Below are 23,275 nucleotides of genomic sequence, written 5' to 3' on the forward strand. Positions count from 1 at the left end.
CAGTTCAACTCAGGTCAGTTGCGCGCTCGCTCGCGTCTGCGGAGAAGATGAAGTGCCAACAAAGCAGTTCAAGAGTCTCAGGTTTAACAATAACACAACAACAACAACAACAAAAAGAGGGTCTGTTTATTTATTGTTCCACGCTCTCAGGTGGTGGGAGGCTGAGAGGCTGTGATAACACGATCATCGCAGCCTCCTGCTTTTGTCAACGTCAAGGCAATTTTTTTTTCTCCCCCATCTGATACGACAGCGAGTGAAACCTGATGTCTTCCAGTAAGTGATTGCTCTGACCATTACGCAACTGGTGGACGGCAATCTGTGGCCTTGCCCCGGAATCAGGTTGACTCGTGCTGTGTTATGTCACCTTTTTCACCGTTCATAACATCATAACGGTGCCATCGTGTTCCCTTTGGTACGGACGGTTGTCCTCGCCACCTCGACTGTGACTGTGGGACTCACCTACTGCACCACACAGACGTATAACAGGGTATCTGCGAGGTCTTAAAAAGACTTAAAGGGACACTGTGTAGTATTTATGGGTTTATATAACCCAAAATCCACTCTTTTTATACATATTATGTGCTCCTGCATTGTCTAGTCGTTGTATAATAGTTTTTGTTTCATTTTCGTGTTTCAAAAAGTCATGTTAAATAACATGGTTGCGGGCCGCGGTTGCATAGACACTGTTAGCAGAGAGACGCCATGTTTCTACGGGAGCCTGTAAGGACAAACGCGAGAGAACAAATCAAGCGTCTCTTTACTTGTAGCTGAAGTCCCGCCTCCTCTCTCTCCGCTTCGTCTGCTACGGCCGCGGTAGCTCGCCCTCTCCCTCGCCTCACGAACCTCATCTGCTGACGAGGACGACATTTGACCCTCTGAGGATACCGTAGCGCTCAGGGAAGGGAGGGGGTGAGCAGAGGAGCGGTTCTTTGTTGTAAATTTCAGCCTCTCCTCTAGATGGCACTATAAACTACTTACTTCACCTTTAAATTCTCCTAAAATCTCATAAAAGGTCTTAAATACAATTTTGAAAGGTCTTAAAAATCTATTAACGTTACTTTTATTTAAAACATGCATAAACTTCAGTCTCGCTTTTTGAGGATGCGATAACATAACTACAACGCGGAACTAAAGTAGTCCACCTGTGCTGCCCGCTGAGAAATTATCGCGCCACTAGCTAGTGTGCTGTGCACGTTCCGCGGTGTGTTATAGCTTAGCATAGCATAGCAGCGGAGAAAACTTAATGAAAGCCCACAGCTAAGCAGAATTGCTTGCATAAGATGGGTAAGTGCAAGTTCAACGATTTGTGGCTCCAATTTTCCTTCATGTCTTTTGTACTTTTTTTTTACCAGTATGGATGTGAAATGGGTCTTAAATTGTATTCATTATGGTCTTTAAAAAGTCTTAAAAAGTCTCAAAGTTGACTTGTTGAAACCTGCAGAGACCCTGGTATAACTACCACACATCAAGAGTTCCCTAAAGTTTTTGATGTAAAAATATCACCGACATGCCGTGCTGCAAACATTATATAGGGATGCAATAATGCACGGCGCCCACATCCTCACACCACAAAAACACAGCCATAAAAATGCTTTTTTAATGACTTTTAGAGTGGAATTTCAGCAAACTAGTATGAAAGACATGAAGCATTACTGCATCCCTATATAATGTTTGCAGCACGGCTGCTTACTCTTTAAGAAAACATGAAAGACATAACATCCAATATCACAGAGACTTAAAGGTGCCATATGTAAGAATGTGGCCAAAAACAGTTACTACATTCAAATTCAAAATACCAACGTCTTTGAGGTTTTGTTTTCTGACGTAACTGGCAACCCGTGGTTGTTCGGTAGATGAGACTCTACTGACCGCAATGGTTGGTAAATGGCGGTAGGTGGCGCCACATGCCAAAACATGATTTCAAAACATAAACATGATTTGCAGTCTGCAAAAGATTTGTTTCTAATGCAAATATTTTGTCTGTACTGTTGTTGTTGGTGAGTTCAGTTTGTTATATGAACATTATTCCTGAGTCTCTGTGACATATTAGGAGGATTTTATGGTCAGTTGATTTAGATTTATTACATAATGCACCTTTAAATCAATATACCAGCAACTGAATGAGTGGTTTTGTCCAGATTTAATTAATTTTATTCAACACTTTCTCTCTCTCTCACTCTCTCACGGTGTCGTTGCTCAGCTACAGTAAAACCAAATGTGTTTCATTCACCTTTACATAAATCAACTTTGAATAACCATGAATATAAAGTGACGGCTGAAACGGTGATTATGCACAAGATTTAATTTACACGTAACAATGCGGATAATTACTTTGAGCTGATTTTTAACTACCTTCAAACAGCAGAATGCTTTTGTTTATTTTGTCTTTTGACGGTTCAAGGCCTCATCGTCTACATGAAACCTGATTAAAATGCAGATTTCTGAACTTTTATTTTAAATCTTACAGAATATGGCTTCAGATTAAGCTCAAACGTGTAGTGTAAGAGTCAATAAAACAGTGTTTTTTAAATTATTTTTCACTTACAACATCTGGATCTACTGACCTTTCATTTACATTTACTCCGATTAAAAAACAACAACACTTTGTCCAATGTTTACTCTACTGTTCCCCTGAATGGTTCATTTCAGGGAGAAATAAGCACGCTGTGTATTTTTAAACGTAGAAATTAGCTGGAATGTTTGCTTTCAGAGTTAATATGTGACTCACAATGTCACTTATAACTAAACCCATTCCTATTTACCTACATCACAACAACAACAACAATAATAATAATAATAATTACACACGACATCACCTGAAATTAGCTTGTTATTTTGAATGTAGTCATCTATGCTTACTGTTATGTTAAGTATGCTGTTGCAGGGCGTGGACAACCTCACCAGATTATAGCACCAATTTGGGAATGAGGTAACAAAGTAACCTCATAACCTATATATGTACATACATACATACATACATACATACATATATATATATATGTTAGTGATTTGTATTATTTTAGTAGCCATGTGTGTTTTAGCTGTATTGTTCTCAGTTTCCTTTGCTTTGTAGTTTATTTTCAACAAGAGTTCATCAAAACAAACACTTGACACAGACTTTATTTAACCTTTTATTACCTATTATTACACAGAACTTGATTTTTTTTTACAAGTTTCTTCTACATTATAGTATATACTCACAGATAAAAGACTCAATATTATAAAAAAAAAACTTCACTACAAGAATACATCACTACTTCCTGATAAACAAGTTAATAAATCAAATTAAACAGTTATAAATTATCCCTACCTTGAAATAAGTTACAGACACGTTCAACTTGAACCACAACAACAAAAAACCCTCGCCAAAAACAAAAACACAGCATGAACACGGTTGTTTGTTTGTTTGTTTGTTTGTTTGTGTGAGTAAATCCGTGTCCTCGCGCGTCTTATCGCGGCCGTGAAGTGAGCGTTTATTTCGGGTGCTCGCACGTCCCGTCTGCTGCGAGCGAGGAGGGCGGACGGGCGGGGGCTGAAAAGCCGGCGCTCGTTCTCTCTCAGTCTCTATTATAATAACAATAATAATAAACGAGCAGTTCGTTTGGATTTCATAATAATAACAATAATAATAATATGGGTTTGTTTTGAGCGAATAGACACACAGTGTGTAGGGGGGAGGGGGGAGGGGGGGGCGGAGACAGAGAATAGGACAGTCCGCTGCGGTACAGGCTGTCCCTGGTCGGCACGGAACGGGTTACAGGGTCAGGGTGTCTGTTGGAACACAGTGTTCTCATCAACAGCGGCAGCAGCAGCAGCGACGGTACAGCGGCACAGCGCTACAGTACAGCCGGAACATTGTGTTACTTTGTGGCCGCTTTCCAAGACCTGCCCTTAATTTTACACTAAACGCCCTCCCACAACTACGCGCGCACACACACACACACACACACACACACACACACACACACACACACACACACACACACACACACACACACACACACACACACACACACACACACACACACACACACACACTGAGTAAAGGTGGATGTTGAAATAAGACACAGAGGCAGCTCCACTCACACACACACACAGAGAGACACACGCGCGCGTCCACATCACACACACACACACACACTCACACACACGCGCGCTCACGCCGGGCTATTACGCGCGCCCACGGAACGAGGCGCACACACACACGGACAGAACATTTAGTACCGTGGATGTGAGATGAGAAGAGGGGCGGGTTAGAATTAGGAGACACAGACGCGGTTTAGAGAATCCACCGACTGCGCGGACCGCGTCAGTCTGCGAAGAAACGGAGAAGGAACAAAAAGGAGCGCGTGAGTGTCTTTATTTTTATTTATTGTTATTATTGTTATTATTATTATTGTTTGTCTCTCTTCTTTTATTCTCCTGCTGCTCTTTACACTCAATTCATGAGTGAACGGAAACATAAACGCCGGCTTTTTTTCCTCTGCCTCAACATTTTTGTTGGAATAAAAGAACAGATTGTGACTTAAAAACAGGGAATTTAATCAGTATTTTTTTTTAAATTATTTCTAACAATAATAATAAATATTGTTAGAAATAAAAATACTACTAATAATAATGATAAAAATAACTGCGAATAAAAATGTGCCAAGTTTGGACAGAATGGCTCCTTTACTTGAAGGTGTCCAGTGTGAAGTTGTGAGTGGACGTGGGGGCATTTAAGGTGAACAGAGCTGTGGAAAAGAAGGGGCTGATAACACTTCACCGTGTGTGTGTGTGTGTGTGTTTGTTTGCCTGTGTGTGTGTGTGTGTGTGTGTGTGTGTGTGTGTGTGTGTGTGTGGCACTTGGCTGTGTTTCCATGATGAGGACAAACGGTTTTACATCCACAATCCCTCGAGGCTGAGGTGGATCTCCCTGCATTTGTTGGCATGTGTGAAGACAGCTTTCTTCACAATTTGCTCTTTTCTCTGCACTGACTCACATGTTTGGACCCAGTGTGTGTGTTGTGTGTGTGTGTGTGTGTGTTTACATGTTGGATCATGACTTCTACACAACTTTAAACACATATATCATGTGTGTGTGTGTGGTGGATGGCTTATGGTGCTGGCTTATGGACGCAGATTTGTCAAGTTTGTGTTTTTGAAAAAGTTTTTGAAGCTTTGTCCTGTGATCTATTTATTTATTTAGTATTAGTCCCTCGTGCATGGTTAGTCCACCATATGCTGACATGTTCACACATCAGTAGCAGAGAATGGATGTGAGACAGAATGTGCAGACACACACACACACACACACACACACACACACACTGACAACACTTTGTCTGTCTGTGGATGTGCTCTTTGATTCATTGTGTTCTTCTGATCCTGCATTCCTACACAGGCTATGCAGGGAGTTTACTGACTAACATGTAGAACCTACACACCGTCTGTCGCTTACTCGGTTATGTTGGAACTGTTTGCAGATGCACGTCTCATCTGCATGTTCCGTACAGGGAAATTTACAAGAGATAAAATTTGATGAATTCATTGCGATTCATTTGTCGCAATATAGGAGTCCACTTGCTTGTGTAACAGCTGTTAAAAAAAAAAAGAAGCACTTGCTGGATTGTAAAATTGTGTGTGATAATATACCAAATATAAAGGTATTAAATAATCACTAATATCTGCCTGTTTTTAAATCCATAAATTGGAGCTAGGTTGTATGTGAGGGTGGGGGTCAGATTGGTAAACACCATCCGGCTTTGCCAGCAGGGAACTGTGAATAGAAGGAACATTGTGTTCAGAAGCACACGCACACACACTCGCGCACGCACACACACACACACACACACACACACACACACATCTACAATGAAAATCCTTGAAATTCAAAAAGACACAGGACCAAGGTGTAATTACAGGAGGGGGACATTTTTGCTGTATTTGCATCGAGGAGTTTATTGAACAGACTTCATATTTGAAGTGGACGTAAAACCAAAGGTCTTTGTGGGACATTGGTTTGTGCCGTGGCTTTTATCTTAATCTTCGACTGATTCCGAGATCTGTTTCTTTCGTCGAGATCCAGCACGAGGACCTCGATGCTGACTGTGATCGTTGGTGCACCTCACAGCAAACAACCTCTCCTCGCAGAGAGAGCTCTTAATGAACAAAGGCAGAAGGGGTTTTCTCACATTCGTGCACTTTCATCACCGGCGTCTGAGACAACTGACGGAAAAAAATGTTCGTCCAATCCGTCTTCTACTGCTTTATCCTCCACACGAGACTTAGACAATGATGTTAAAGATGATAAACTGTCCCTGTGGAATTGTTATAAGATGTCTGCGTAGTGTCTGACATAACTGTTCTTCAAGCTCTGGGTTACTTACAAACCTATGAAGCCTTTGGAGGTTTTTTAAATCTACGTTTTGGAGAAGTAAAGGAACAGAAAAAGTAAATTTCACTGTTGTAATTAGTGATTCTGGCAAACGCTTCCCTACTATATATTATTAATTCCTTCTTATTCGGCCATTATTTGTCCTTTTTTTAATTATACCCTACAGTATTTCAGATACAGTCCTCTACCAAACGGTGGAGACGTCTGTTCATAATAATAGTACAAGTCGTATTAACTGCAATTTTGTGACCATTATTACTCACTCACAAATATTTTTGGTGGCCTGTACAACAGCACAAATGGTTTTTGACCTGTTGGAACACTGAAAAGAGCACGGACATTGCATTACTACACCAAACGGTAAAGATGTGAGTGTTGTCCACCAAATGGTTGCAAGTACCATTAAAGGTGCATTATGTAATAAATGATAAAATCCTCCTAATATGTCACAGAGACTCAGGAATAATGTTCATATAACAAACTGAACTCACCAACAACAACAGTACAGACAAAATATTTGCATTAAAAAATATATTTTGCAGACTGTAAATCATGTTTATGTTTTCAAATCATGTTTTGACATGTGGCGCCACCTACCGCCGTCTACCAATCATTGCAGTCAGTAGAGTCTCAGCTGCAGAGCAACCACAGGTTGCCAGTTACGTCAAAAAAAGAAACCTAAAAGACCTCTGTATTTTGAATTTGAATGTAGTAACTGTTTTTGGCCACATCCTTACATATGGCGCCTTTAAAGGGTTAATGAAAAAGCAACAAAATGAGGACACTGGCGTTTGTATTTCCTCATTTTGTCCCCTATTAAAATTAAATAAAAATGTCTTCAAAGACGCAAATATTCAGCTTTTGTTACTTTTCAAAGAAATATTCAGCTTTTTTCAACGACTTACTCTTTCAAAATAATACAAAAAAAGTATAACTTTCATCCCTTAATTCAGCTCTTTATAAAAAAAAAATTCATTTTCAGCCTATTCCAGAATTTTACATTGGTGTGTTTCACTCCCTGATTAGAGATAGGCATCTACCTGTCACACATTTCTCTCCTCGCACATGATTTTCAACCAGAACGTGGACAAAATTGTGTCCGTTTCATACAAACTAACGACCACGGCAGCAAAGTGACTCACAGACTTTGAACTGCGTCTCTCGGAGTGAGAGGAGAACCGTCCAGCTTCTGCAAAGAGAGCGATATAAAAGGACCTCTCCCCAAAAAAATAAATCTCAGCCATTTATGAGTCCATCTTCACAAGACTTACTGTACGTCAGGGTCTTCGGTCAAGTGTCTTGTGACACCGAGTTCATTCCGGTGTCACTGAGTTCGTTTCAGCAGAAACGACGAGTGTTCTGGAAGATGCATCAGTGGTGCTGTATCTGTGTGTGTGTGTGTGTGTGTGTGTGTGTGTGTGTATGTGTTAATGGACCAGCTTCACTCGTAACCACTTAAAACATGTGTCACACTAAAGCTGCAACTAACGACTGTTTTCGTAAAGAGTCGATTATTTTCTCGATGAATCGTTTGTTAAACCTGTAAAATGACGATGTTCATCAAAATGTCTTGTTTTTGTCCACAAACCAAAATGAATCACTTTTAATGATTTTCTTCACGTGGAGCAGAGAAACAAAGAAAATATTCACATTTAATCCTGAATAAAAGCTCCAAACCGATTAATAATCCATTAATTGTTTCAGCTCTATGCCACACAGTTGATTCAGATCAGCAGATTAGACTGCACACAGGTAAACACATACAAACATGCACTGACAGCAAATATTCAGCTCATTTAGGACATTATGGATGTTAGGATGTTAGTCCTAATGGATGTATTTAGATTTTCCATATATATATATATATATGTATGTCCTACTTTCAATCCCTAATTTTGGAAACATTTTCTACGTCGTTATTATAGCTGCAACTAACGATTATTTTTGTAATCGATTAATCTGTCGATTATTTTCTCGAATAATCGATTGGTCCATAAATTGTCAGATAATGTTAAAAAACATTGATCAGTGTTTGTCAAACCTGGAAATGACGATGTTCTAAAACGTCTTGTTTTGTCCACAAACTAAAATGATTAATCGTTTACTGATTTATTTGTTATATGGAGCAAAGAAACGAAGAAAATATTCACATTTAAGAAGCTAAAACTATCTGAAATCTTGTTTTAATCAAGATAAAAACTTCAAAACAATTAATCAATTAATTGTTTCAGCTCTATGCCACACAGTTGATTCAGATCAGCAGATTAGACTGCACACAGGTAAACACATACAAACATGCACTGACAGCAAATATTCAGCTCATTTAAGACATTATGGATGTGAGGATGTTAGTCCTGATGGATGTATTTAGATTTTACATATTATGTCCTACTTTCAATCCCTCATTTTGGACACATTTTCAACGTCTTTACAAACATTAATTCATTCTTGACAGAGTGGCTTCAGCTTCAATTGTTGTTCACTGCTTTTCTGTACTGAAGAATGTTTATTTATTTTTTTTTAATTAAAACTAAGTTACATTTCATTACTTTTAGGAAATATTGGAAGACAGCAAACCAATTTTGACCCAAATTTGAGCCAATCTGTGCTTGGAAAAACGCTGTATTTCTTCATCTAATTAAATCAAGCCACAGAGCACTTGTTGAGTAACCTCACATGACGTCTCATGGTGTGTGCGATACTTTAATATCCTTAGTCCACAGCTCTTGCTCAACGTTGGTGACATCCTGACATGGTCCTTGAGCAGAGTCGCTGCGATCTGACGCCGTTTGAGTAAATGTCAGCGCCTCAGCAGCTGTCGCACGCGGAAATAAATCACCCAATGGAACGTGACGATTGGTTTACGTGTCAAAACTTTTTCATTGTCTTCAAACGGTGTCAAAGATTACTCTGTCGGGACATAAAATTAAAATTGCCCGTGGCCGTGTTTACTGAGACGGCAGCAGTGTGTGTGTGTGTGTGTGTGTGTGTGTGTGTGTGTGTGTGTGTGTCATGATGCAGGAGGCAAGGTTTAACAGCTGTTACACAAGCAGGTCACAGCAGTTTATTTATTCTGACAAAGCTGCTGCTGACGTCTCTTTTTTTCTTTACAAGGATGTGTGAAATGTCATTGAGTACTTATTATATGTCTGTCTGTCTGTCTGTGTGTCTGCAGAGAGAAGAACTGAACGCTTGGTTAGATTAGTAAACGTATTTATGTAGAGCTGGAACAATTAAAAGTTCACTAAATTAATCTTCAACTATTTTGATAATCGATTAATGGGTTTGAAGCTTCTTTCATGATTAAAACAAGATTCCTGATCTGTTTTAGCTTCTTAAATGTGAATATTTTCTTTGTTTCTTTGCTCCACATAACAAAGAAAACGTAAAAACTGAGTCATTTTGGTTTGTGGACAAAACAAGAACATTCGAGGACATCATAATTTTTCACTGATACAGAAAATAACTAACAATTTAATCAATAATGAAAATAATTGTTAGTTGCAGCTCTACAGTTATGTGTTTTCTTCAATCAGATAATCCTAATTTCATCCAAATTGGATCTGAAATGTTTCAAATTTCACACATTTTGTTTTGAAGTTATACAGATGCATATAAAAAAGAATGAATAGGAAGAATTCCTCATGGATCAGCACTAATTAATAAATCGTGTCTATCATTATCAGTATCTGGTCAGGGTGGTAATCCCGAGGTCAGCGTTTATAAACAAACATCCTACGTGTTAATAATAATAATAATAATAATAATAATAATAATAATAATAATAATAATTTCAGTTTTTATATATGCATACATTAAACAACAACTGATGTAACTTGAAACACCGCACTGGTAAAACATGCTAAATTAATAAAATGAACATATACATTATTCATGATATAATTAGGGTAATTATGGGCTTGATAAGAAGTGCCACAGAAAGAGGAAAATTGTCCAAAAGGCTTTTTATATTTTGACAGATGACAGTATTTAATCTACAAAACATCACATCTCTGGAATAAAACAGACAATAATGTCGCAGCCTCATAATCTGATATTGTGACTCAGTCGATATAAAATAAATGAAATATGTCAGAAAATGTTGATCGTTTTTTGGTCAAACCTGAAAATTCAGTTTGAATAATTTCTTTGTTTATAATTGATAAAATATTCACATTTAAGAAGCTGAAACTATCAGAAATATTGGTTTAATAACGAAAAAATCCTCCAACCGATTAATCGATTATCAAAATAGTTGAGGATTGATTTAGTAAATGATTAATAATGGATGATGCGTTTCAGCCCTACTTACTTGTTGAAGTGTAATTTATGAACAGTTAGTTAAAGTTAGTTAAAGTTAGTTTACCGTTGGCCTTGAAGATTCCAGAGATCATTAATGTGTTATTTGATCATCACACAGTTGTGGATCTGAGATTCACGTCTCATTCCCACAACAACAGAGGGAAATCAATACATAAAATTGACTAAAAGTCGACGTCAGAGTCACTTCCTTTTAAAGAAAATAAAAGGCTCATACACCGCTGCTCTTGGAACATGAAGGAAATGTTATTATTTAAGGTTACGTTTGTCACTACAATGTGGCTTTTGCAGATGAGCTATAAACCATAATATCTTTAGTCATTTTTAACGGTGGATTATGCAGATCTTATATTGACAGTTTTCTTTGTCCCATATGTTGTTTCTCTCAAGTTTGTCTCAGTGAACCCACGACACAGATGGACGTGCTATTGTTGCTGCGACGTAAGACGTGTTTTCACGCTTGTGTTTTTTTTTTTACTTTTTTTGCAGGGTTGATACTCGCACACAAACATGACGACCGATCAGGATTTCCCCATGGATCCTCAGTCAGCCACGGCCGTGTTCGCTGCAAAGGGCATCGACGTGACACCCAACAAAGACCAGGGAGTCTTAAAGGTTTGTATTCTTATATATTTACACTACCGTTCAAAAGTTTGGGCTCACTTAGAAATGTCCTTATTTTTGAAGGAAAAGTACTTTTTTTTTTCAATGAATATAACATTAAATGAATCATAAATACACTTCATACATTGTTAATGTGGTAAATGACTATTCCAGCTGCAAACGTCTGGTTTTTAATGGAATATGTACATAGGTGTACACTCTTAGAAATAAGGGTTCCAAAAGGGTCCTTCTACAAGGGCTGAGGTTCTACCTGGAACCATTTGCTTCTGAAAAAGCCTTTCCAGAAGAAAGGGTTTTTCAAGGGTTCTTGGTAACACTAATGGTTCCAGTAAGAACCATTTTTTCCTGAATAAAGGGTTTTAAAAGGGTTCTTGGTGGAACCTTTATAAAAAGGTTCTACCTTGAGCCAAAAAGGGTTCTCCTATATGGTTCTACTTAGCACTTTTATTTTTTAGAGTGTATAGAGGCCCATTTCCCGTGTTCTAATGGTACATTGTGTTTGCTAATGGTGTTAGAAGACTATTGGATGATGAGAAAACCCTTGAAAACCCTTGTGCAATGATGTTAGCACAGCTGAAAACAGTTTTGCTGGTTCTTTGACCAAAGGGGACAAATTATTATTTGGAATAAAAAAAAAAAAAAATTATAATCTTGTCAATGTCTTGACTATATTTCTATTCATTTTGCAACTCTTTTGATGAGTAAAAGTGTGACTTTTAATGGAAAACACCAACAAATTGTATAGGTGAGCCCAAACTTTTGAACAGTAGTGTACATTTATACCTTTTTATTGTAGCACTCACTGTCCCAACAACATATGGCATGGTCACAATCATGTTTATCCATTTGTTCATCCATCCATCCATCCATCGTCTGCCACTTTATCCTCCACATGAGGGTCGCTGGTGCCAATCCCAGCTGTCGTAGAGACTATGACGTGTGTTGCTGCCTTTCTTGGCCAGGTCACCCTTGTGAAAGAGATGAACTCAATGGGTCTTTTATCTGCTTAAATAAAGGTCCAGTTCACCAGTTCATCACATGACAAACAACCATTCACTATCACAACTACGGTCCATTTAGACGGTCCATTTTACGTCCATTTAACCTCTAACCGCTAACCCTAACTCTAACTCTAACTCTAACTCTAACTCTAACTCTAACTCTAACTCTAACTCTAACTCTAACTCTAACTCTAACCCTAATCCTAAACCCAATCCTTGCCCAATCCCCAAATCTGCATGTTTCTGGACTGTGGGAGGAAAACCGGAGAACCTGGAGAAAACCCACGCACACAGAGAACACACCTATCTTATCATTATTTATTCATTCTCTTGTCAAAATACCGGAAACTTGCCTTGGGTGTTTGCAGGTGATCAAGCGGCCGGCGTTGGACGGAGAGCGACTGATGATCGGGGACAGAGTGACCGTACACTACACCGGAAAACTGCTCACGGGGAAGACGTTCGATTGCAGCCGAGGTCGTAAAGAACCCGTTTCCTTCAACGTGGGAAAGGGTGAGTGTGTGAAAATGAGTAGTGTCCAACAATTGGAGGTTAAATGAACCCTTAGAACACAGAGCACTTTGGCTGCTTTTTTTCCCATTACTATGTTTAAACCAACAGTTTATACAGAGGCTATAAGAATGTGCAATATAGAGTGTCTTATATCCTTTTTTTCAGCACAACCTCGACAATCTATGAAAACACACCTGAGCAAAAAGTACTCAAAATGTTTGAAATTGGATTGAATTTGTGAAATTCGTAAATACGTCACAGTTCAAAGTTCACTTGGCTGGTTTTTATGAACAAAAAGAAAAGAAAAACATGTCTATTTTTGTGACTTCTGCACAATTATTGCTACTTTATATCACTGCTAAAAATGTGATGTAAAATGAATTATAACTTTGACTCAACAACACATAAGAACACACTGTTTTAAAGCCTGAATTTATGACATATAAACACAGACCCCCAGGATGTCCATATAAGGAGTTGTGTATTATTCCCACGGCAATTTACCATGGGTTCACCTGCTTAAATGTCCTCTTTTTCCACATATATCCAAATGAAAGCCTGTAAAACGTACTACCAAGATAAAGCTTTAGGGAAATTCTACATATTACAGCTCTGGATAATGGAGGCACCTGCATGAGAACTAAAGCCCAATTTATACTCCTGCGTAAAGTGCTCTGCGTAGCTACGCAGAGTCCTCTGCGTCGACGCAGAACCTGTCGAAGAGCCTCTGCGTCGTCTCCGGGTGCACGGAATATTTTTTAAGTGTCCGTCACTCCGTCAAGGGACTACGGAGACGGCAAGAGTTGCGATTGGTCCTCAGGACAGGCCGAGCTAAGCTGCTCTGTGCCGGCTCTCAGTGCGCTCCGGGCGTCCTGACAGAGGCGGAGCTGATCCCCGCCGATAACGCCGCTGCCGAACTATAAATACGTCATATCTTAACACACACAGCACATGTTTAGACTCTAAATGGCCAATTTCTCGCCTCAAATTATCTTAAAACTGCGTTCCGTGACACAGAAAAGTGAGAAACGGCCACTTTTTCAACAACAGCAGTCTTTCTCTCTCTTTCTTTCTCGGACGCCATTGCTCACTGTAGCCAGAAGCACAACAACCTTGCGCAGCGACCCCTACTGATCGGGCGGGAAATTGCAGCGAGTGTCCGTCACCACGACGCAGAAGTATAAATGCTCGAGGCGTCTCCGTGGTGACGCAGACGGATAACGCATACGCAGTCGGAGAAGTATAATGTGGCCTTAAGGGTTAAACTAAGCTCTCGAGCTGAGATTCAGTTCCATCGATGCAACACATGTCATTATTCTTTTAAATGTCCTTCTTTCACTCGCAGGACAAGTCCTCAAAGCCTGGGACATCGGTGTTCTGTCCATGCGGAAAGGTGAAATGTGCACATTCCTGTGTAAACCAGAGTACGCGTACGGAGCCGTAGGAAGTCCCAACAAAATCCCTCCCAACTCCTCAGTACTGTTTGAGGTAGGTTTGCCTGTGCCATTTGTGCCGGAGAGGCTTAGTGTCAGACATTACACTCCCGAGGGCTAGTCTTAAAATGATGTCAGCAGCTAAGTGGCGAATACAAGGTTTGCTTAATCCTCTTTTATCACCTCGCTAGGAAATGATTTAGGCACGAAATTGACTCTTCCTTCCTCTGTGAACGTTGTTTTGTCAGCTCTCGCTCTGTGCCAATGTCAACAGCGTTATACTCGTACCAGAGATAGAAAAACATTGCCTATTAATGTTGAGAAGTAATAAAAAACATTAGCCAAAGCATTTCCAACACTCTGTCAATCCATATTTTCGATTCAGGATAAAGTACAGTTTGAATTTAGTTGCTTTTGAAAACACCATTAAAGGTGCATTATGTAATAAATGATAAAATCCTCCTAATATGTCACAGAGACTCAGGAATAATGTTCATATAACAAACTGAACTCACCAACAACAACAGTACAGACAAAATATTTGCATTAAAAAAAATATTTTGCAGACTGCAAATCATGTTTATGTTTTGAAATCATGTTTTTGGCATGTGGCGCCACCTACCGCTGTCTACCTATCATTGCAGTCAGTAGAGTCTCAGCTGCCGAGCAACCACGGGTTGCCAGTTAAGCCAGAAAAGGAAACCTAAACGACCTCGGTATTTTGAATTTGAATGTAGTAACTGTTTTTGGCCACATTCTTACATATGGCACCTTTAACACAGAGCGTATCGCACACAACACTTTGATTGTGGTTATTACGGTAATTTCAGAGAGTTGGAAAAACGCCTGTTTTTCACATGGAGACAAAAACTCAAACAAATGTTTATTTTAAATATGTTATACTCTTCAAATTTGAATGTACAACTACAGTGTTTTTGTTTTTTTTTACATACAATTTGTAAAAAAACCCGTTTTTTTTCGTGCAGTAAATTGTAAATAACTGCCAGATATTGGATGTTATTGTGGAAAAATGGGCAAAAACACTTAATCCCAGGGCATTTTCTGGCCCTTTTATGGTTAAAATACATTTTGAGTCTTAGGTGTTTAAGGGTTAATGATGTAATGATGCACTTTACAGTCTCTGTTGTTACTATTCTAGGTCAAACCCTGAGAGTGAGGAAGGAAATATTCGTTACTACTAATATTTATAGCCTGTGTAGTTTTTATTTTGACTTAAATTATGGACCAGGCATCAAAGAGTATTTTAGTGTGTCTCTAAATATCAATAAATTGAGCTGTAGGCTGCACTTTATACTGACAGATTAGATGTGATGATCCATTTTACATTGCTAAATAATCCCTTAACATCTAAACCCAACTGCCCATATTGAAAATAATAATTTTCTCACAATTGTACTCTAACACCACACACATTGACTCCTGCAGAGCTTGTGATTCTGTTTTCTGTGTGTGTTTCCAACAACACAGATAGAGTTGATCAAGTTCGAAGGCGAGATGCTCACAGACGACCGCGGCATCATGCGCAGAATAAAGGTCAAAGGCGATGGTTTCTTGAATCCAAACGACGGAGCAAGCGTCAGCGGTAACACAAGATTTTATTCTTATTTTCCCCAGTGCATCAGAAGTCGTGGTTTTACGCTGCGTTATTTATTTTTATTTTGTGTCATTTGTGCTCGCAGTGCACCTGGAGGGGAGCTGCGGCGGTCGACTCTTTGACTGCAGAGACGTTAGCTTTGTTGTCGGCGAGGGCGAGGACAAAGGCGTCCCTCTGGGAGTGGACCGAGCCATGGACAAGATGCAGAAAGGAGAGTGCTGTTTGCTTTACTTAAAATCAAAGTAAGTCACTATTAGGGTCTCTCTTAAAGACATACTATGTAACATTTCTGTATTAAAATATCCCAAACAAAAAAATGACAAGACTAATGTTATATAATAATAATAACATATATTGTGTTAAAAGGATACTTCACCGGTTTGAATGTGGCTTTGTTTTGCTAGAGTAGCAGTAGTATTTTTTAGAAGATGTGCTTCCCTTTCCCTGAGTTGTAAAAAAATCTGTTTTCCCTTATCCAAATGTGCCCTACTGTGAGTCAAATGACACGTTTTGCATCACAGTAGGGCAAATTTTGAAAATGGAAAACAGATTTTTTTACAACTCAGTGGAAAAACTGAGGGAGGGAAGCACATTTTCTAAAAAATACTACTGCTATTCTAGCAATACAAAGCCACATTCAAATCGGTGAAGTATCAATTTAAGTAGTGTACGCATATTAGCCAAAACATTAGCCAAAATTAGCTTAAACATTAGCCAAATACAGAAATCTGTATTTCTGTTTCATTTTATAATAATAACAGCTTTATTTGTATAGTACATTTAAACAGCAGTTTGCAAGGTGCTTTTATTATTATTAATAATAATAATACTAATAATACTAATACAAAAAATAATAATATTACTACTAATAATAATAATAATAATACATTTTATTTAAAAGCGCCTTTCTGTCACTCAAGGTACAATAAAAAATACAATTGTTTAAAAACGGACACAAACCTTTTGTGCACACAGACTGTGACGTTAAAAGATATATTCAGTTATTCTGGTAAAAACAATGCAATTACAAACTAAAAGCACGTTTAAAAAAAGAGGGTTTTGAACTGAAGGACATCGCTGGTGTTCCGGGTGTCATGTTTTTTTATTTTTTTTTTTACATACAAATCGAAATACACACATAAACAGTATAAATAAAACAAATATTAATTGTTTGGTTGCCTTTTTAATGACATCCTCCGTACAATGACGTGTTTCTGCTGCGACGTCTACGAAGAATCAGAATCAGAATCTCAGAAATTTAAGTGCGTCACCCAGACGGTGCAATTCACGACACAATTTCAATATGAAAGATGGGTAAAAAAAGATGTATTAAGATAAAAAAAAAACACAAAATACACAAGTAACAAATAAAGATAATATGTACAGATAAATACACACATATTAACAGTATAAATAAAACAAATATGAATTGTTTGGTTGCCTTTTGAATGACATCATCCGTACAATGACGTGTTTCTGCTGCGACGTCTACGAAGAATCAGAATCAGAATCTCTGAAATTTAAGTGCGTCACCCCAGACGGTGCAATTTACGACGCAATTTTCAAATATAAAATATGAAAGACGGGTAAAAAAAAAAAAGATGTATTAAGATTAAAAAAAACACAAGTAACAAATAAAGATAAATAGAGAAGCAGCAGAGGTATGAAATGTTAGCGTGAGGAAGGAAATATTCACGACTATTAGTTAGTGTTTGTCTTGTCATTGTGTGTATTTGTCACAACAGTTGTGTCCCGTGCTCTCACGTCATCGTTTCTCAATCTTCTGACAGAACGAGACTCTCTGCGGCACAAGAAAGTAACTCCAAATTTCAGAAAACAGAAAGAGCAATTCTAAGAATAAATGAGACGCGTTGTCCTGCCAAAACCCCAATCACATCATTCCTTTTTATCCCACCCAAACCAAAGCAAACCTCCCTTTTCATCCTCTCAGGAAAAAAAACGTCTCGGTACAAAGAGCTCGTGATAAATACGAGAACTCTGAAGCAATAATAAGTACTCGTGTGTTGGAAGTGCGCCAGTGCAGGAAAAACAAGTTCCTGGAAAAACAGAAAATCATGAATGACTGTAATTCACCAAGAGAAATTCACATAAGTCACTCCCTCATTTCATCAAATGATACATTTATGTACATATTAGCCATTTTAATGCAAAATAGTTCACGTAGATGATGTTTTTAATTTGTTCCTTTGTTCGTAAAACTTTTTTTTACTCTTTAGCTGTCGACCCAGACCTGTTTATTTGTGTTGTTTTTGTATTTTCTACAGTATTTTATTGTTTTATTGTACGTTTTATTGTTTCGTTCTAGTAGCTCATAGTAGCTCTTTGTTGTACGTTTTATTTGTTTTATTTATTCAGAATTAGAAACAGAATAGAAGACTTTTATGATCCCAGTTACAGTTGCTCCATATCAGACTCAATACAGTTACAAGGAGAATACAAGAAGTAAATAAAATAAATTAAAGAGCACCAAAAAGGGCGCAAAAAATAAAGATTAAAATGAAAATTGCACAAAATGATGATAGAATGATTATTAATCTCTGCTGTACTGCACTTTGTTTCAGCTGTTGTTGTTTTTAAAGTGCTTTATCAATAACGTTGGCTTGGATTGCTCCTCCTGTAAACTTTGTATTTACAATTTTTTTTTTACAGGTATGGTTTTGGGAGTGAAGGTAACACCGAGTACAAAATTGGACCAGACAAAGACGTCGTATATGAAGTTGCGCTCAAAGACTTTAAAAGGGTGAATCCTCTCTCGCTTTTCATAGTTTTATCAACATATTAATACTTTCTACATGAGATCAGACTGTTTTGTGTACGTACTCTAAACAAACAAAGGAAAACTAACTCCTAAACTCCTGTTTGTCTCCTAAAGGCTCGGGAATCCTGGGAAATGAGTTTGAATGAAAAGCTGGATTCGGCTGCAGGAGTGAAGCATAAAGGGAATCAGTATGTTAAGGTACAGACTTCATGCACTTTCCTTTCCCTTCTTTTTTCTTGGACACCATTTCTAATACTTTTGTCATCTTCCTGCATCTGTATTATGATCCTATGGCTCATTCTTTCATTATTGCACTATTTTCTTCACATTCGTATGTGTTTTTTGTCTTTGTGTCAAAACAATTTCCCCCTCAGGGACTAATAAAGTATTCCCATTCTATTCTGATAGGCAGGACGTTACCTCCAGGCCATCATCCAGTACCAGCGCATCGTTACCTGGCTGGAGATGGAGCGTGGTGCAGGGACGGAGCAGCAGGAGAAGATCCAGAACGTCATTTTGACAGCACACCTCAATTTAGCCTTGTGTTTCCTGCGGATTAAAGAGTTCTCACAAGTCGTAGAGAGCTGCAACAAGGTGTGTGGGTGAGCTCCACGTTTAAAAAACACACGTCCATTTCTTATGGATAGTTCCCCCCCCCCCCTTTTTTTTTTCAAACTCCCTTTGCGTTGTGTCGTGTTGAAGGTGATCGAGCTGGAGAAGAGCAACGAGAAAGCGCTGTATCGCCGCGGCGAGGCGCGACTCCTCCGCAACGAGTTCAGCATGGCGCTGACGGACTTTCAGCAAGTGCTTCAGGTCAACCCGGCCAATCGAGCGGCGCGCGCTCAGATTTCCATGTGCCAGAGCAAGATTAAGGAGTACAACGAACAGGACAAGAAAACCTACGCCAACATGTTCCAGAAATTTGCCGAACGGGACGCCAAGGTTTGTTCTTCGCTCTTTTGTTTTATATTCTCTGACAAAGTGAAATAAATGTCATCACGATTTACGTCTGAAGAAATATTTAGTCGTTGTACAACACACGCACAACTGATAAAGTCAAGTACTCAATTTTTTTTAGAAATCAGATTGAATTTGTGAAATTTTGGAAATACGCTACAGTTCAAAGTTCACTTGGCTCGTTTTTAGGAACAAAAAGAAAAGAAAAACACGTCTATTTTTGTGACTTCTGCTCAATTATTGCTACTTTATATCACTACTTTGACTCAACAACACCTAAGAATGCAATTTTTTAAAGCCTGAATTTCTGGACTATAAACACAGACCCCCAGGATGTCCATATAAGGAGTTGTGTATTATTCCCACCATGGGTTCACCTGCGTGCTGCGTGAGCACTAAATGTCCTCTTTTTCCACTAATATCCAAATGAAAGCCTATAAAAATGTACTACCAAACTAAAGCTTTATGGATATTCTACATATTACAGCTCTGGATAATGGAATATGGATCATTTTTAGTGGATGTGTATGTTGAAATTGGACCATTCTGCCACCATGTTGTTGTTATGACGGCAAAGCGTCCAGTTACAATCTGATCGAAAAACCACAGACTGACTGCGGTTGTCTCCTTCTTTGTGTTTTCTTTAGCTGTGTACTGCTGACCTCTAGTGTTGGTTGATGGAAGTTGACTAGCAGTAAAACGGTTTTGTATAACTATAAACTATATCAACAGTTTAAAGTTTAAGGGTTTTATGCAGCTATGAACTGTATTAAAAAATATAACGTGACAGTAGAAGTACGGTGCTGTTTAAAAAATAAATAAATAAATTACTAAAAAAAAAAAAAAGTAAATGCAGCAGAGAAGAGCAACAGCTCAACATGCTACTAAAACAATGTCTAATTTTGCTTTTTTGTTTATTTTTTTAATTTATTAATTTTTTATTAGTTTTGCTTTAATAATTCCGCTACTTTGTTAAAACCCTTGTCCGTGTGCGTAGGTCGGGAGGCCGAAGAGGAGGCGAGAGGACAGCGGTCGCAGCAGCATCAACGGTGAAGTGTCGGCGAAACGACGGCGACACAGTCAGGACTGTAATCTGTGACACTTGACACTGCAAAGGAAGAGGAGGAGAGAAATGGAAACATCCTTCTTCTTCTTCTTCTTCTTCTTCTTCTTCTTCTTGCTTTCCCAGCCCAGGGAGCAGAGGCAGGAACACAGTCATGAGAAAGCCTCGAATCCAAAACGTTTGTGTCCCAGGATCCAGCCTATGTCACCATTCCTGCGTATGAAAAAAAACAAGAGTCTGAGCAGACACATTTACAAACAGCCAAACAGCATTTCTCGTGTCTCGTGGACTGAGATACTTGAGGATCGAATCAGAATCAGAAAAAAAGAAATAACAACACAGAGGAATAACACCTTCCTTCCCAAAACTGCACTATTTTCAGATTTGGTGACTTGGTATTTGCCTTTTTCTCGGGCAGCTGCATGTATGTGTCAGATTCAGGCTTGAAGGTTTTTTCTTTTTTTAATGTGCAATAAAAGGTGATAACAAGTCCTGTTAGCTAATTGGTCTTTTTAAAAGAACTGAATTATCATCAGCTTTGTTTAAGGTAAAATACAAACAAGCCTGAATTCATCTTATATTGGGGGGAAAAAAACAAAAAGTACTAAAATACTAATAATGAATAACATAATTCTCCACATTGGCTTTTTTTAATTTACAAAACAGCACAAACTCCACATGCAAATTTATTTTACAAAACTTTTTTGACAAAGTCAAGGCACGGTTAGTGTGCATGTACTCAAAATAAATTATTGATGCATGTTCAGTCGTTCATTTGTTGAAATCTCTTTTTTTTTTTACAGTTTCAATGAAAAAAAAAAAATCAAGCGTGGTTGATAAAAAAAAAAAAACTGAGGACGCGACACGTGGTGATTCAAAATAAAAGATATGGACTGATTACATTTGAAGTCAGAGGCAGCTGCAAATTCTTTTGATGTAGAAAACTGTCAAAACTGTATTTATTCATTTTAAAATGTCTACACTCTTGAGCCTTAGTGGATTTTTTTTTTTTTGCACTCAATCACTCATCACGCAGAATCACTTCAACTGTTGACAAACGCTCATGATTATGACACAGGCAGAGGCTTTTATTGTGAAAATCACTGTCCTCTGTCAGTACAGGGGCAGAGACTCAAAGAATCATTTACAGCTTTAAAAAATAATAATAAAAAAAAAAAATCCGTTATTTCAAATCGTTCACAAACTCATTTCACATCTTTCGTTCTTTCCGCCTCAGTCCCAGAGAAAGGTGTCTTTTTTATTTTATTAATTTCACTGCATTTATGATTTATTACTATTATTTTCTAATTATTTTTTATTATTATTTTATTTTGTTTGACATGTTTGTAAATGTGTGTTAAAAAAAAAAAAAAAAAAAAATGCCGGTGGACAATGATGCACTTTTGTTGACTGCAAAACCAACACTTTTATCTGTCATGAAATGTCTGGATGAAATCCCGACAATAATCTAAAGATGTTTTTATTAACACTTGTCGAGTCAGAATGAAAAAAAAACAAAAAAAAAACCTTAGCTGTCTTAAATATTTTTGTGTAAAAACAAAGAAAGAAAAAAAAAAAGTGTTTTGTTATATGTTATTGTACGTGAGCGAGGTTTCTTTAAACAGCTTGTTGCTAAATGTTTTACTGCTGGCTCTAAACATTCAAACATTTTGGTTAAATTCAAGCAATTTAAACTCCCATTTAAACTAAGACTAAGAATTTTCAGGAATCATTTGGGAAACATTGACGATAACAAGCAGGATAAAAATGTAGTAAATCAAATCGTAGTCGCTGTTAACTTGGGTTTTTAATACAGTGTATTTGTTTGTCATACAAAGTGTTTAGATTATATTTGGACAAAAGATCATTGCCCTGTAAAGCGACGTGTGATCATTGTTTTAAAGAAGCGTTTATGCAAAAGGACTATTTTTCAGACAAAAAAAACGATGTAACGGTACCTTTGTTCATGTCTTCTTTATATATTTTTTTACATTTTTTTTTTTGCACTTTGAAAGCATTAAATAAATGCAAGAGTTGCATTAAAAGAAATATGACGTTCTTTACATCGTAGGCCACAATTTTACAGTCGAATACATTTGAATGTTGCTTTTGCATTGTTTAAAATGAAAGAAAAATATATGTTATAGTTTTTCTTAAAGAATGTGTGTATCTTAAAAAATATATACGAAGATGAGGAAACTGTAGTTGCTACCATTTTGGAATATTCTCTCTCCAATGTGACATATATTTGCTGTTTCTCTTTTAACCCTTTAAGGTACGCACCAAGAAAAAAAATGTGGTCGACCAAATGGTTGAGCAGTACCTTAAAGGGTTAATCTTTATTAATATTTTATTTCTTAAAAAATACTACTACTAATAATAATATATATATACACGTATATATACATTTATACGTGTATATATACATATATTATGTACACATAACCTAAGCTCTTATTTTCAGATCAGTGTCCACTCTGGAGTTGAACTTACATCATTTGACCACACGGGGGCAGCAGGATCAAGCGGTGAGCACAACACCTGATGTTATTCATGATTTAGAATAACACCAATTTTACTGGGTTATATCGGGC

General features: G+C 37.8%; 1 protein-coding gene across 1 annotated transcript; it reads left to right on the forward strand.

The window, feature by feature from the left end:
- Positions 1–4,210: 4,210 nt before the first annotated feature.
- On the forward strand, positions 4,211–21,661 carry fkbp5 (FKBP prolyl isomerase 5). The gene is made up of 11 exons (XM_083892298.1): positions 4,211–4,349; positions 11,186–11,311; positions 12,690–12,834; positions 14,180–14,322; positions 15,756–15,870; positions 15,968–16,124; positions 18,553–18,643; positions 18,776–18,859; positions 19,070–19,255; positions 19,364–19,603; positions 20,616–21,661. The coding sequence occupies exons 2-11, from the start codon at positions 11,207–11,209 to the stop codon at positions 20,715–20,717; spliced, it is 1,368 nt and encodes a 455-aa protein (XP_083748424.1). The 5' UTR covers positions 4,211–4,349; positions 11,186–11,206; the 3' UTR covers positions 20,718–21,661.
- The last annotated feature ends 1,614 nt before the right edge of the window (positions 21,662–23,275 follow it).

Source organism: Microchirus variegatus (genome assembly GCF_963457635.1).
Source record: "Microchirus variegatus genome assembly, chromosome: 7".
Taxonomy (NCBI): domain Eukaryota; kingdom Metazoa; phylum Chordata; class Actinopteri; order Pleuronectiformes; family Soleidae; genus Microchirus; species Microchirus variegatus.